Source organism: Ylistrum balloti, unplaced genomic scaffold (genome assembly GCF_031769215.1).
Source record: "Ylistrum balloti isolate Yb309-2 unplaced genomic scaffold, AGI_CSIRO_Ybal_v1 Utg369760, whole genome shotgun sequence".
Classification (NCBI taxonomy): domain Eukaryota; kingdom Metazoa; phylum Mollusca; class Bivalvia; order Pectinida; family Pectinidae; genus Ylistrum; species Ylistrum balloti.
This window is the reverse complement of record NW_026781959.1, coordinates 292,373-306,459: the sequence shown is the minus strand read 5'-3', so window position 1 is coordinate 306,459 and position 14,087 is coordinate 292,373. Positions and strand designations below refer to the sequence as shown.

At 36.0% G+C, this 14,087-nt stretch overlaps 1 protein-coding gene across 1 annotated transcript; it reads right to left on the bottom strand.

Moving 5' to 3' along the window:
* Positions 1 to 1,215: 1,215 nt before the first annotated feature.
* On the bottom strand, positions 1,216 to 11,699 carry LOC132543663 (transcriptional regulator ERG-like). Its single transcript, XM_060207177.1, has 5 exons — positions 11,342 to 11,699; positions 5,869 to 6,072; positions 3,892 to 4,038; positions 2,792 to 2,839; positions 1,216 to 1,661 (listed from the first exon to the last, which is right to left on the bottom strand). Exons 1-5 carry the CDS (start codon positions 11,697 to 11,699, stop codon positions 1,216 to 1,218), a joined length of 1,203 nt encoding a protein of 400 aa, XP_060063160.1.
* Between the last annotated feature and the right edge of the window lie 2,388 nt (positions 11,700 to 14,087).

The following is a 14,087-nucleotide window of genomic DNA, read 5'->3' as shown; positions in this document are numbered from 1 at the left end:
CGACGGACGTGGTCATTAAAACTCTTGATATCTACAGACATGAAATCATTAATAAATCTGAAAGCGAAATCAGTTGACTTTGCAAGATGTTTGTGGACTGTTTTCATAAGCTATTCGATAAATGCAGCCTCGTATAAAACCAAAATAAGTCCGCCATGAGAGGGACACTTACTTCGTATAGGTATGGCAATAATCTGCTGATAGATCTTACCACTGAACTCGATGAAAACGTCAAACAGAAACTCATTTTATATGTCGTCCTCGTATTTCTTCTTTCACTATTTTCCACGAAATATGCTTCAGTATAGTTCATCTCCTTGTACCACTGTTCACCTTTCTTGGAAAAGAAAGCTTTCACTGCAAGAAAACGAGGGCGTTCTGGTGAACAGAAGGAAAATTCATATTTTCTATATAGAAGAACAGTTTATATATTAACCAACCTGAAGACAATGTTTAATTATGTATTACTTACGAGGCTGAAAATCGCGAGATAAATAATTTTCCTTATCAAATGATAAATTGCTTTGTCCCATCAGATAAATCATTTAGAATTCAGAAAAAACATAAAAGTTCCATTCATGGGATTAAAATATTTACCTGTTGTGTCGTCACTAACGATATCACCAAGGGAACGAGTTGTATAACGGTGGAATACTGTAGTTGAGACAGGTGTTTAAGAATGAAGTGATTCCATATGTAATACTACTCAGTAAGACACATACATAAGCTTAACGTTGTATTGGTGTCGACAGTTTAGTTGAATGAAATAGTTCTTGAGAAAACATGAACTTGACATATATGGGTATCATTCTGACAATGTAAGGAATAGGTTTCCCGCACTCGATGGAATTTACTTCATAATTACAGCCAAGTATGAATAAGACACAATCAGTCGTGTATTGGGAGATATAACATAATATATATGTAAAAATAGCCAGTTATAATTGAACAATATGACGTCAAGCTCTACCAACAGATTTTCTTTTTTCCTGTAACTATCTTAAAAGGACACATTTCTGGTAAAAACAGTCATAAAGTGCAAAGTTAACATTTAAAACAATGATTGTTGCAGACCATAACTGGTTATCTATTTGGGTAGGATCACTATGACCCTATGACCTGCTGATGAAGTAGGTTTAGTTTAATCTAATTGTAGTACTGAGAGGTAACGTACATTACAGGTGAAACTATTTCAGAATTAACATTTAAATGTCTCTAGCAGTTATTTATTTCTGATTGGTTGAGATTTCCATGAGGTAGTGAGTTTATGAATTTGCCGGTGTATTCCAGAAATCCTTGAGGTAAGCTCCTTGAAGTTCTGTGCTGGTTCACATTTGATGTAAAAAATCCTTGAGTGTTTACGAAGTCTGACTCCTGTGTTTGTAGTATATTAGAAAGACTGTTAAAATTAAATTTGTAAGTATATCTTTTCCCGTGAATTTTGCTCATAATGTGTTTATCATAATAATAACGGATGGCTCGACTCAATTTATCATAATTCATATTTGGCTTTGACTTGCGGTCTCCCCATCTGCGCGCGACTTCATCTGGGTCTACAAGCTTGAATTCGCCGTCTGTTCCGTCCCACGTGATACAGTCAGCATTAGAACTTGATGACAGAAGTTCTAAGAGGAACTGCCAAAGCTGGATCTGACCGGAACCTGTGGAACAACAAACCGGAAATGTCATTTTGTATCCAACAGAAATGTAGAAATTTACGTTGGTGTATTTCCTGTCACAAGGTATTAAGTTCGTTACATTATACCACACCAGTCAAAACCAGTGGAGTTCGGAACCAGAAGGTAATGGGAATCCGTGTATAATTTTTTAAATTGTCCCTCTTTCTTCGGGCCCTACCTGGACCATATGATGAGGACTTATAGAGCAAATTATCAAAATTCTGAATTTGTTTATTATGACAAGACAATAGATCATTTATTCCAAGTAGAGTGTAGACCCTCGTTTCACCAAAAAGCCACAAGATCTTATCTAATTTATCATTTGTGTCTTATTTGATTTATATCAGATAACTTATAAAATATACAAGTTATCTGAAAACTATATATCATTTAGAATCTAGCTCTCGTTTCTATATCAGAATGAAAAAGAAAACTCAAATCTACCCAGGCGTCATTTTGAGCACCTTGGAATATGCGATCGATGGCGGAAAGAAATACTCTGCTCGACGAGGTGGAGAAATGTATTGAGAGGTTGAACTATATCTTATCCACTAACGGTTCTTCAGAAGGTATTATTGGTTGCATCGTGCAATAAAAACCTGATATCATTTGCTGAAAGATCATTACGATTTCTCGAAAGACACATTCAATCACCTTATTGTGTTCACAGTTTGACAAAATTTCGTTCCTGGAGAAGACAAGACTACGCACTATAACTTATATATCCGATATTTCGTCCGCTGAAAGACCGACAAGCCCTAATATTGGACATTCATTGCGTTAAAAGAAAGCCTAAATGAGAAAATTAATTGAGGTAGTCTATACAGTATGTGGTGCAATTTCTAAATAAAATATATGTTGTATAACATATCTTATATAATTGAAATTAAATATACATTAACTTTTGGATAAACATTTTGTTAATACCTACAATGTACAACTATCAAACTCAGCACTCCAGTAGAGAGGTATCACAAATGTTTATACATAAAATACATATATTCACATCAAAGGGAAATAACTCAAGCATACATGTACCCGATCTTATCTAATTAGTGATAAAAGCAAGAATTAAGTTTCAGTGTAAGACAAGGGAGCTAACTCCGACTTACCTGAGTGACATAACTTCCGGCACACGTTACTGAATATTTTGTATGGATCTGAAATAAACAGAAACACGACGTATGGAATCAAAATGATTTGATTTAACCAATATTGTTGTTGTTATTTAGTGTTTTCTGGTATATAATTCCTACTTGGTGATCAAGCGGATATGGTGGGTTTTCTAACTTAATCAATTAATACCGGAAAGCCATTTAGATTAGTATACAGAAATATAACCTGCCTACCTGTGTATCTTAAAAAAATAAATTCTTATTTAACCACTGGACCATTTACGTTTACTGACAAATACTGAAATGACTATGTCACCAAAGCTGGTATAATTATCTTAACATTTCTCCAAAAACCATCTGCCGATATCAACTGTTAGATGAAGCAATGTTTTACCCGTCAGTTAGATGTGCTTTGTGCGTCAGTCAGAGGTGTTTTATCCGTCAATACAAATCGTGTGCGTCTGTTCTGTCAGTTACTAAACAAACTTCAATATATTGACGAACATTTCAACGGAATCAACTGGTGGGTGACAAATATATAATGATACGACAGAATTGATGCTTTACGACGTCTAGCATTCGTCTATAAAGTGGTAGAAAGGCAGATACCGACACTACCAATTGCCACTCAATTACTTTGCAAAACCAAACACGTAAATTCAAGGCAAAAACATATGATAATTGTAAAACATCCAATATTGTTATATCATCAGTTAGACTTTTAGTAAATCAAAAGTCACCCCTTCTGGTAAAACTGAAAAGTTCAGAAATTCTTTCTTTGTACGCACTACAGTGGACTGGGGCCTGGAGGACAGCGCCATCTCGAATAATTTCTAGCTGGCCTTGCAAGGAGCCGTGATTAAGGCGATCTCCTTCCGTAATATCTTAGCCCTGCTGCAAAGCTATGACGTACCATTACAGATACAGACACATACGTCAGTGCTGTAGTGGGCGCGTTTGTTAGATCACAAAAGGTGAAAACATATAATTTTGTTTGGCTTTGTTGTGAATATTACCGAAAAATTTAAGCCCGATAAGCGGATTACGTAGTTGTTTTTGGCCTTAACCAGGACGACTAAGAGAGCTCGTGCACGTACCACTGTCGGCACCCGACCGGAAGTCGAGGGTTGGCGCACGGTACGGCTGAGGCCAGAACTCGCACGTACCCGGTTTATACGTGGGCCGGGTACAGTAACCTTCTGGTTTAGATTTGTAGGCGGGGCCTTCCGGTATGAAGACTCTATCTGAAAGTGAATAAATGTCACAATAAATATTTACGTCATTGATTATAAGTACTTAAAGAAGACGCCCTTTTTCCAATGACAGTTCAGCATAAAGAAAGTAATTACCAACAGCGATATCATTTCATTTAGTTTTTTTGAAATGTTTCTTAAACGTTCATGTCATTTGAATCCTATCAATATTGAGAAATGGTATCAAATGAAAGGGGGAAAACGTATATGATTTAAGGATATCTAACCTGGATAATTACTCTGAGGTAAAGAATGTATGGCCTAGATAATTACTCTGAGGGAGTGGATGTATGACCTGGATAATTACTCTATCTGAGGGAGTGGATGTATGGCTTGGATAATTACTCTATCTGAGGGAGTGGATGTATGACCTAGATACTTACTCTATCTGAGGGAGTGGATGTATGACCTGGATAATTACTCTGAGGGAGTGGATGTATGACCTGGATAATTACTCTATCTGAGGGAGTGGATGTATGGCCTGGATAATTACTCTGAGGGAGTGGATGTATGAGGGAGTGGATGTATGACCTAGATAATTACTCTATCTGAGGGAGTGGATGTATGACCTGGATAATTACTCTGAGGGAGTGGATGTATGACCTGGATAATTACTCTATCTGAGGGAGTGGATGTATGACCTGGATAATTACTCTATCTGATAATTACTCTGAGGGAGTGGATGTGACCTGATGTGTGGATGTATGACCTAGATAATTACTCTATCTGAGGGAGTGGATGTGTGACCTGGATAATTATTCTCTCTGAGGGAGTGGATGTATGGCCTGGATAATTACTCTGAGGGAGTGGATGTATGGCCTAGATAATTACTCTATCTGAGGGAGTGGATGTATGACCTGGATAATTACTCTGAGGGAGTGGATGTATGGCCTGGATAATTACTCTGTCTGAGGGAGTGGATGTATGACCTGGATAATTACTCTATCTGAGGGAGTGGATGTATGACCTGGATAATTACTCTAGCTGAGGGAGTGGATGTATGACCTGGATAATTACTCTATCTGAGGGAGTGGATGTATGACCTGGATAATTACTCTATCTGAGGGAGTGGATGTATGACCTGGATAATTACTCTATCTGAGGGAGTGGATGTGTGACCTGGATAATTACTCTATCTGAGGGAGTGGATGTATGACCTAGATAATTACTCTGAGGGAGTGGATATATGGCCTGGATAATTACTCTATCTGAGGGAGAGGATGTATGACCTTGTTAATTACTCTATCTGAGGGAGTGGATGTGTGATCTTGATAATTACTCTATCTGAGGGAGTGGATGTGTGACCTGGATAATTACTCTATCTGAGGGAGTGGATGTATGACCTAGATAATTACTCTGAGGGAGTGGATGTATGACCTGGATAATTACTCTATCTGAGGGAGAGGATGTATGACCTGGATAATGACTCTATCTGAGGGAGTGGATGTATGACCTAGATAATTACTCTGAGGGAGTGGATGTATGACCTGGATAATTACTCTATCTGAGGGAGTGGATGTATGACCTGGATAATTACTCTGAGGGAGTGGATGTATGACCTGGATAATTACTCTAGCTGAGGGAGTGGATGTATGACCTGGATAATTACTCTATCTGAGGGAGTGGATGTATGGCCTTGAGAATTACTCTATCTGAGTTAGAGGATGTATGGACTGGATAATTACTCTGAGGGAGTGGATGTATGACTCGGATAATTACTTTATCTGAGGTAGTGGATGTATGACCTTGATAATTACTGAGGGAGTGGATGTATGACCTTGATAATTACTGAGGGAGTGGGTGTTTGACCTTGATACTTACTCTGTCTCAGGTAGCGGATACTTTCCATAAAGACATCTGCGTGCTGATGACCAACAAGTTTACACCATAGGTCACGTGTAAGGCAGCAGAGATGTTTTCCGTCAAGACACCGGAAGTAGTCCATGTTTACTTGTTTCATGTTGTACTCGTGAATAATCCATTCTAGCCATTTCCGGACATCCTCGGTCCTCCATAGCAACGGATCTACAAGCAGCATAAATCTTTTTATACTTAATGAGCATGGCTGTATTAAGTTTCTCTCTCGCTCTCCCTCCCTCCCCCCTCTCTCCTTTCTCTAACTTTTTCTCTCTTTCCCTCTCTCTCTCTTTCCTCCCCCTTTTTTCTCCCCCTCCCTCTCTCTCTCTCTACAGTTCCAGCGGCGTAGCATTCAAATGTTCATTGAAAAATAAATGGAGAAAAAAACCTTGCACGCCAGTAGATATCTGAAAGTGAATAAATATCACAATAAATATTTACGTTATTGATTATAAGTACTTAAAGACGACCTCCTTTTTTTCAATGACAGCTCAGCATAGAGAAAGCAATTACCTACAGCGATATCATTTCATTTAGTTATTTTTAAATATTTTTTAAACGTTCATGTCATTTGAATCCTATCAATATTGAGAAATGGTATCAAATGAAAGGGGGAAAACGTATATGAATAAAATTTAAGGGTTTCTAAGGAAGTATTGTATGTACATTGTAGATGTACTAACATACTGCATTATTCAGTACTATATACTTGTTGGTATTTATTTGTGTACGACATCAAGTTGATTATTTTGTATCTACTGATTAACACTTGATAATTCAAATCGACCTGCTAGTTGCTTCAGAAAAACCGCCACATTGTCTTCACCACATTAAAAGGGGACATTCAGTAGATTCCCGTTAAATACCATAGATTTTACGAGCATGTCACAATATCGCCACTTCTATTGGTCTATTCTGTTTAAGGAGACACAAGCAATACCAAGCAATGTAATGCAAGGAAGGTCAAAGGTTATACATGTGAGTTCAACTCGGCGTCCATAGTGGAGGGGTCAGGGGCATTAATATTTATATATCTGAAAGTTACACACGGTGAAACCATCACTTATCAATAAAGGTCGCATGGTGTCCATGAAGGTCAGAAAGGGCAATCCTATCGTGGACGTAGCCGTTTCCGGGCTACATTTGGTGACAACCTGCTAGTAACGTACGTGTTGAACCAGAGTGGAATGTATTGGAATACCTCGTGGGGAGTACTGGCTAGACGACGGCACGTCAGGGACCAGTCCTGTTCTGATGTATGGCGTGCCGAGTCCCGGCGGCGGTAAACCTCGGTCGCTTTCACCTGCTCTCAGTCATTATATATATCCGCGTCACTAAACGAGGCTCACGAAAGGTTTCTTTAAAATGGTGTTAAATCTGTATCAAGTCCAAAAAGGATTGGGGGTGATTTTAGCTGATCAATGAATGATTGATTACAAAACAAACATAGAAAATGGTTCTGAAATGCAGCTGTTGGTGTTGTAGAGTCAAGGGCCTTTGTATCCAATCAAAGAAGCAGTAAAGAACACGAAGTATTCTACTTAGGAATCATTTGAGAGACCAACTGTTCTTACATCAAATGTATTGAAGAAATCAAATATTCTACTCATGAAGTATTCAAGTGAGATGTTTGTTGAGGAAATATTTACAGACCTCTTGTTTCACTTGATGATCAGTATTGATAAGATCAATGTATTCCACTTTGGAAGCAATGACAATATCAAAGTATTTTACTAAGAAAGTACATTATATTTGACATATTAAAGCATTCTTCTGAGAAGTGTTTAAGATATTAGTACTTTACTGAGGAAGTATTAAGGATATCAAAGCATTCTAGTTAGGAAGTATTGTATAGACCACAGTATTCTATTTAGGAAGTATTGTACAGACCACAGTATTCTATTTAGGAAGTATAGGACAGACCACAGTATTCTAGTTAGGAAGTATTGTACAGACCACAGTATTCTATTTAGGAAGTATTGTACAGACCACAGTATTCTAGTTAGGAAGTATAGGACAGACCACAGTATTCTATTTAGGAAGTATTGTACAGACCACAGTATTCTAGTTAGGAAGTATAGGACAGACCACAGTATTCTAGTTAGGAAGTATTGTACAGACCACAGTATTCTAGTTAGGAAATATTTTACAGACCACAGTATTCTAGTTAGGAAGTATTGTACTGACAGCATTATTCTGTTTAGGACGTATAGGACAGACCACAGTATTCTAGTTAGGAAGTATTGTACAGACCACAGTATTCTATTTAGGAAGTATTGTACAGACCACAGTATTCTATTTAGGAAGTATTGTACAGACCACAGTATTCTATTTAGGAAGTGTTGTACAGACCACAGTATTCTAGTTAGGAAGTATTTCACAGACCACAGTATTCTATTTAGGAAGTATTGTACAGACCACAGTATTCTATTTAGGAAGTATTGTACAGACCACAGTATTCTAGTTAGGAAGTATTGTACAGACCACAGTATTCTATTTAGGAAGTATTGTACAGACCACAGTATTCTAGTTAGGAAGTATTGTACAGACCACAGTATTCTAGTTAGGAAGTATTGTACAGACCACAGTATTCTATTTAGGAAGTATTGTACTGACAGCATTATTCTGTTTAGGACGTATAGGACAGACCACAGTATTCTATTTTGGAAATATTGTACAGACCACAGTATTCTATTTAGGAAGTATTGTACAGACCACAGTATTCTAGTTAGGAAGTAAAGGACAGACCACAGTATTCTAGTTAGGAAGTATTGTACTGACAGCATTATTCTGTTTAGTACGTATAGGACAGACCACAGTATTCTATTTAGGAAGTATTGTACAGACCACAGTATTCTAGTTAGGAAATATTTTACAGACCACAGTATTCTATTTTGGAAATATTGTACAAGGAGAGTATTCTATTTAGGAAGTATTGTACAGACCACAGTATTCTATTTAGGAAGTATTGTACAGACCACAGTATTCTAGTTAGGACGTATAGGACAGACCACATTATTCTATTGATAAAGTATAGGACAGACCACAGTATTTTATTAAGGAAATATTGTACAGACCACAGTATTCTTTTTCAGACGTATCGGACAGACCAAAGTATTCTATTTAGGACATATAAGACAGACAACAGTATTTTATTAAGGAAATATTGTACAGACCACAGTATTCTTTTTCAGACGTATCGGACAGACCAAAGTATTCTATTTAGGACATATAAGAGAGACAACAGTATTCTATTTAGGAAGTATTGTACAGACCACAGTATTCTTTTTCAGACGTATCGGACAGACCAAAGTATTCTATTTAGGACATATAAGAGAGACAACAGTATTCTATTTAGGAAGTATTGTACAGACCACAGTATTCTATTTAGGAAGTATTGTACAGACCACAGTATTCTATTTAGGAAGTATTGGACAGACAACAGTATTCTATTTAGGAAGTATTGTACAGACCACAGTATTTTATTTAGGATGTATAGGACAGATCACAGTTTTTTTTATTTAGGATGTATAGGACTGACCACAGTATTTAATTTAGGATGTATAGGACAGACAGCAGCGTTATATTTAGGAAGTATTGGACAGACCAAAGTATTCCATTAAGGAAGTATTGTAGAGACCACAGTATTCTATTTAGGACGTTTAGGACAGACCACAGTATTTTTTTTTAGAAAATGCATATTGAAGAAGACTTAGCTAGTTTTGAACAGGTCAAAGTGTCCTCTTAAGTGGTGTTCAGGAAATCAAATTTTGTGTATTGTTCCCAAAAATAATAAACACGTCTTCCTGAGGTCCAAATTCTACCTTTATCGACAATACAAGCACGTGGACTTCTGAATAGAAACCACATTGTATGTTCATAGTCGATTCAAAATCTATTTGAGCCGACTTTTTTGCATGAAATTGTATCACAATTAAGATATTCCATTTGTTTTTAAATGTTGAAAATCAAAGTAATAGTTATGCCTTCATGTCATAATAGTCACGTGACTTTGGACACGTGCCCCATCAATAACCGAGAGTCATACGTGATCGAATGCAATCAATGGTGGTTTAGCTTGGAAGGAAATCAAATGAAAGCATCAAACTTATTAAATGTCTTTTGGAATGGAACAATTTGCTCTGGAAGATTTTTTGTATCCTAGGAATATTGAACTCATACTACAAATCGATCAGAATTGTCTTGCACGCAATCGAGTCATTAAGATATTTTTTCTACTAATTAGGTGAAAAAATGTTCCTACTAGTTTGATTCCATCTATCTCCTTAAATGGAGTCACCTGTATTCGAAAAGACAATAATAATGCTTAAAGAATAAAAAAAATTCCGAATAATCTTCTTGACTCTTCATACCGATTATTTCTTAAGTAAAATTTTCAATGCAGAGAAGTATAAGATTAACTATCATCACGCGCTACAAAACAAAAAACAAAAACAAGAGATAATATCACAAAAGGCTGATTGATGTTTAATCAAGGCACACGTGCTTTCCTATTGTTTTATAGAAGGAATGATGTCGGAACCTAGTTAACCCAAGTATATAGAATCAACGCATTGTCGTCAACACTGGCGGCAGATACTGAAGACTTAGGCAATACAGTCAAATCTTTAATTTACAAATCTTACTATAAAAGTGTAATCCATACATACAAAATTAAGTCGTTCAAGATCTTTCTCGGGGTTTTTTTCCCGAAAAGGAGATATTGGAAGATTTGGAAAATATTTATACAAAAGATACACGAGTGAACAACACCTTTTGATACAACTTTAGAGGTAGATGCAGTTGAGCTAAATAATGAATAAAACTGCATCATACAGCCGTTTCGTCCATCTAGGACTCGTCAGTGATGCAAGGGCTTAAAAAGTTGCATAATGAAGTAAAAAGAAAACATTTAAGAACTCTTTTTAACAGTTATATCTCAGTAATGAAAGGCGTTACAATGATTGGTTGTCAGGTCAAATGTGTTTCATCGCAATATGTATCAGAAATTTGAAATGAAAATATATCAAAATATATATATCTTAAGATAATGAAACTAGGGAATCGATCTACTTTTATCACATCGGCACATTGTGAAAAATAGAAAAGTGATGTATTGTATTGAGGATGTATACCGACCTTCTTTAATAAATAGAAAACAAGGTTAGAAGGTTATATGTTGATAGGTGTTGTCCTAACTTACAGGACACTGTATTTAATCGTGACTGATTTTATTACGACTACGGATTGTATTTAAGGTGAACGCCATCCGACTGTGACAAACGAGAGTTGATGCTATTTGCTACCCACATTTGACTACCTTTTCTAATGAGTTTGTACTTGATGACGAATGTTTAAGAGATATATTTTGATAAAAAAGTTTTCGACAAAAATTTCAAAATGTTGTCAACTTGCTTAAGATACACATTTTACTGACCTGTTGGTATATATGACGGTAAAGCTCCGGGTCTACATTTCATTTTTGCTTGCTGACTCACGTGACCCGTTGGAGTGTAGGACTGGTCACATGACCAAGTGTCACGTGGGAACATTCTCATGGTAGGAACTTCATTATTAGATCCTTCATTCCAGAACGTTTTACTGGGCACATATTTCATCCTAGTTTTAGCGATGTAATCTTGTCGAGAAGCATTTGGTATATAACACACTGGTTCCGCGCCAAGTGTTTTAGGTGGAAGTGGCTGCAGCGATGATCCTTGCTGCAAGTTGGGATACAAGGAGTAAACCGGAAACTGTACGGATGGACTTCCGGGAGAATAAATAGCCTGGTCCATTGTAGTATGCAAGCTACTCTGTAAAAGTAAAGGTTGAATAAACATAATGATTGAAATGAGAACGTTCTAATGGTTATACTAGTAATCATATCACACTCTGCCGAAATCTTCTTTTATCGTGGTTTGAGTACAGACCGTATTCGGCGCAGTGTATTCAATTTTTAAAAACTGAAAAAAATCACAATCATTTAAAGTAACATTGTTAATATTTTTCATTTCAACGGTCAAGTGATGAGTGAAAGGGACAGCTAGTTACTTTTTTTCAATATTCACGTCTGGAAAACCTAAACATGCCGAAAAGCAGTGCATACCAATATATCTATATTATTCATAGTTTATCTCGTTATATGAGCAACTTTTCATCGCTATATTAACATATCTCTCACAACCAAAGTTTAAAGCCATGTTCACACTTTCCATCACTAGAACCGAAGCGAGGCATAAAGACCACGTGATCTTAGTCTTTACGTAGCACGAGTTAATTCTAAACTGATAACATTAACATAGACAGTTTTATATTGGATATCGTTATTGAGTCAAGGTTACTTTCACACTGGAAGATCTTGTTTACGATCTTTTACCACTTACCTGTTCATGTCCTGCTAATTTGATTACTAACCCTTGTTTCCATAGCTACACATATGTACAAATTAATTCTTGCTTTCGACGGCGATGTTGTATCGTTTAATTGAAACATGGTACGCCGTCATAACAATGAGCCCTAGTGGCGCTGTTATTAGAATTAGTTGAAATCATAAACATCTTCTTCAAAAAATGAACTACTTACAATGGCAATTTTCCACACGGTAATTTGTGATCAAAAGTGAAATTTTGGGTTAATCTTCAATATCTGTCCGACATCCTTTGTTGACCGAATTATATTCGTTTTCGTCAATAACTACCAATATTGATATTTTAATTAGCACGTATATGTTTGTAAACTATACAATATCGTGACACGGAGATACATACGTTTGTCCTGCTATTGGTAGCATTAGCGATTAGATATTCTCAAACATTTATAAAGTATGTTTCTCTTTTGATTAAGAATCCTATAACTTAAGTAAAAAAATAAATGAAACGTTTGTAGAAATACAGACTTGAAATTGACCTTTTATCGACTGTTTTCTTACGTCAATAATAAAGCCACCGTTGTTAAGGATGTAAACACGTAGTGATTATCAGTTCTAACCAAACACATTTAAACCTACCGACAAAGGAAACAAAGTATCAACTCACTCCGAGCACGTTCTCTCCCAGTTTTATTTATAGAGATTTCCAAGTTTGAGACAAATTAAAATCGAATTTAAGATGGAGAAGAGTAGATTTACTGTACATACTTCAGTGATATTTACGATATGTTACTACAGGAGAACAGCATTACAGATATTTCCGTGCTTCTATATATATATACCCCAATTAAAAAAAAAATATTAAAACTATTTTTGGCGGAATTTTGGGAAAAACAGAAAGTCTTAAAATTAATTCCTGTCAATTTTTGCTTTGAAGAACCAAACATAAAGGTCCCGGAAAAAAGTAATTAAAACAGTTTTGAAAATGTTCATTCCATATATCATTATTCAAAGTACATCTAATTATATATTTTTACACGTTTTCACAAATCCCACTTTGTACTTTAATGATTACTCTCATTGGATGTTTTGTTGATAGTTAATGTTTGTTTAACAATCAAGCTATCACGTGACTGAAACTGATCATATGAAACAATAAACAAATAAAGTAGCATACCAACAATACATATATTCCTATTTATAAGTGTCAGGATAATTGTTCCGAAAAGTATCAACAGGCTCTTGTTACGATCCGAAAATGTCACATACAACACAAACACTTGACCGCAGTTAATAAAACAAATGATCACTATTTTCTGAACATGAGTCACGTATTTCGTAAGCAGAGTGTAGAAGATATTGTTATGGTACGAATCAAATCATTTCGAATTTATTTCCCCGGTGTTTGGAAGATCTATTTTCTTGGAAACAGAAGATATTGTATAATCCTTGTTTAATGTATTGTCAGAACGGCTATCTGTATACAAGAAGGTGTGATGTTCAACATGATTCCGCCGTTACATGTTATAATATCATTTAATATCTAATGGAATCTGAGCTTGAATTATGTTGACATTTTGGTTCAAGCTCAGCATATTTTCGAAAATATAGATGATTGTATGTACATGTAAGGAATGATATGAAGAATGTTGATCAAGACGGAATTTTCATACAAACATACAGAAGCTTTAGTTTAGTTTAGTTTAGTTTATTACCAGTGCAGGATCGTTACGATCCTCTATACCGGTCTCAGTGATACAATGATAATGTTTATAATTATTGTCATTTGAGACGTCAGATCCAGGAACTACAGAAT

What these genes read in the sequence shown, in the direction of transcription:
- LOC132543663 (XM_060207177.1), bottom strand. Translation starts at nt 11,699, where the DNA reads ATGGACCAGGCTATTTATTCTCCCGGAAGTCCATCCGTACAGTTTCCG. An exon ending in TATCCGCTACCTGAGACAGA is followed by an intron (nt 4,039 to 5,868) that starts GTAAGTATCAAG and finishes ATTCACTTTCAG; the next exon opens with ATAGAGTCTTCATACCGGAA. An exon ending in CCGGTCGGGTGCCGACAGTG is followed by an intron (nt 2,840 to 3,891) that starts GTACGTGCACGA and finishes TGTTTATTTCAG; the next exon opens with ATCCATACAAAATATTCAGT.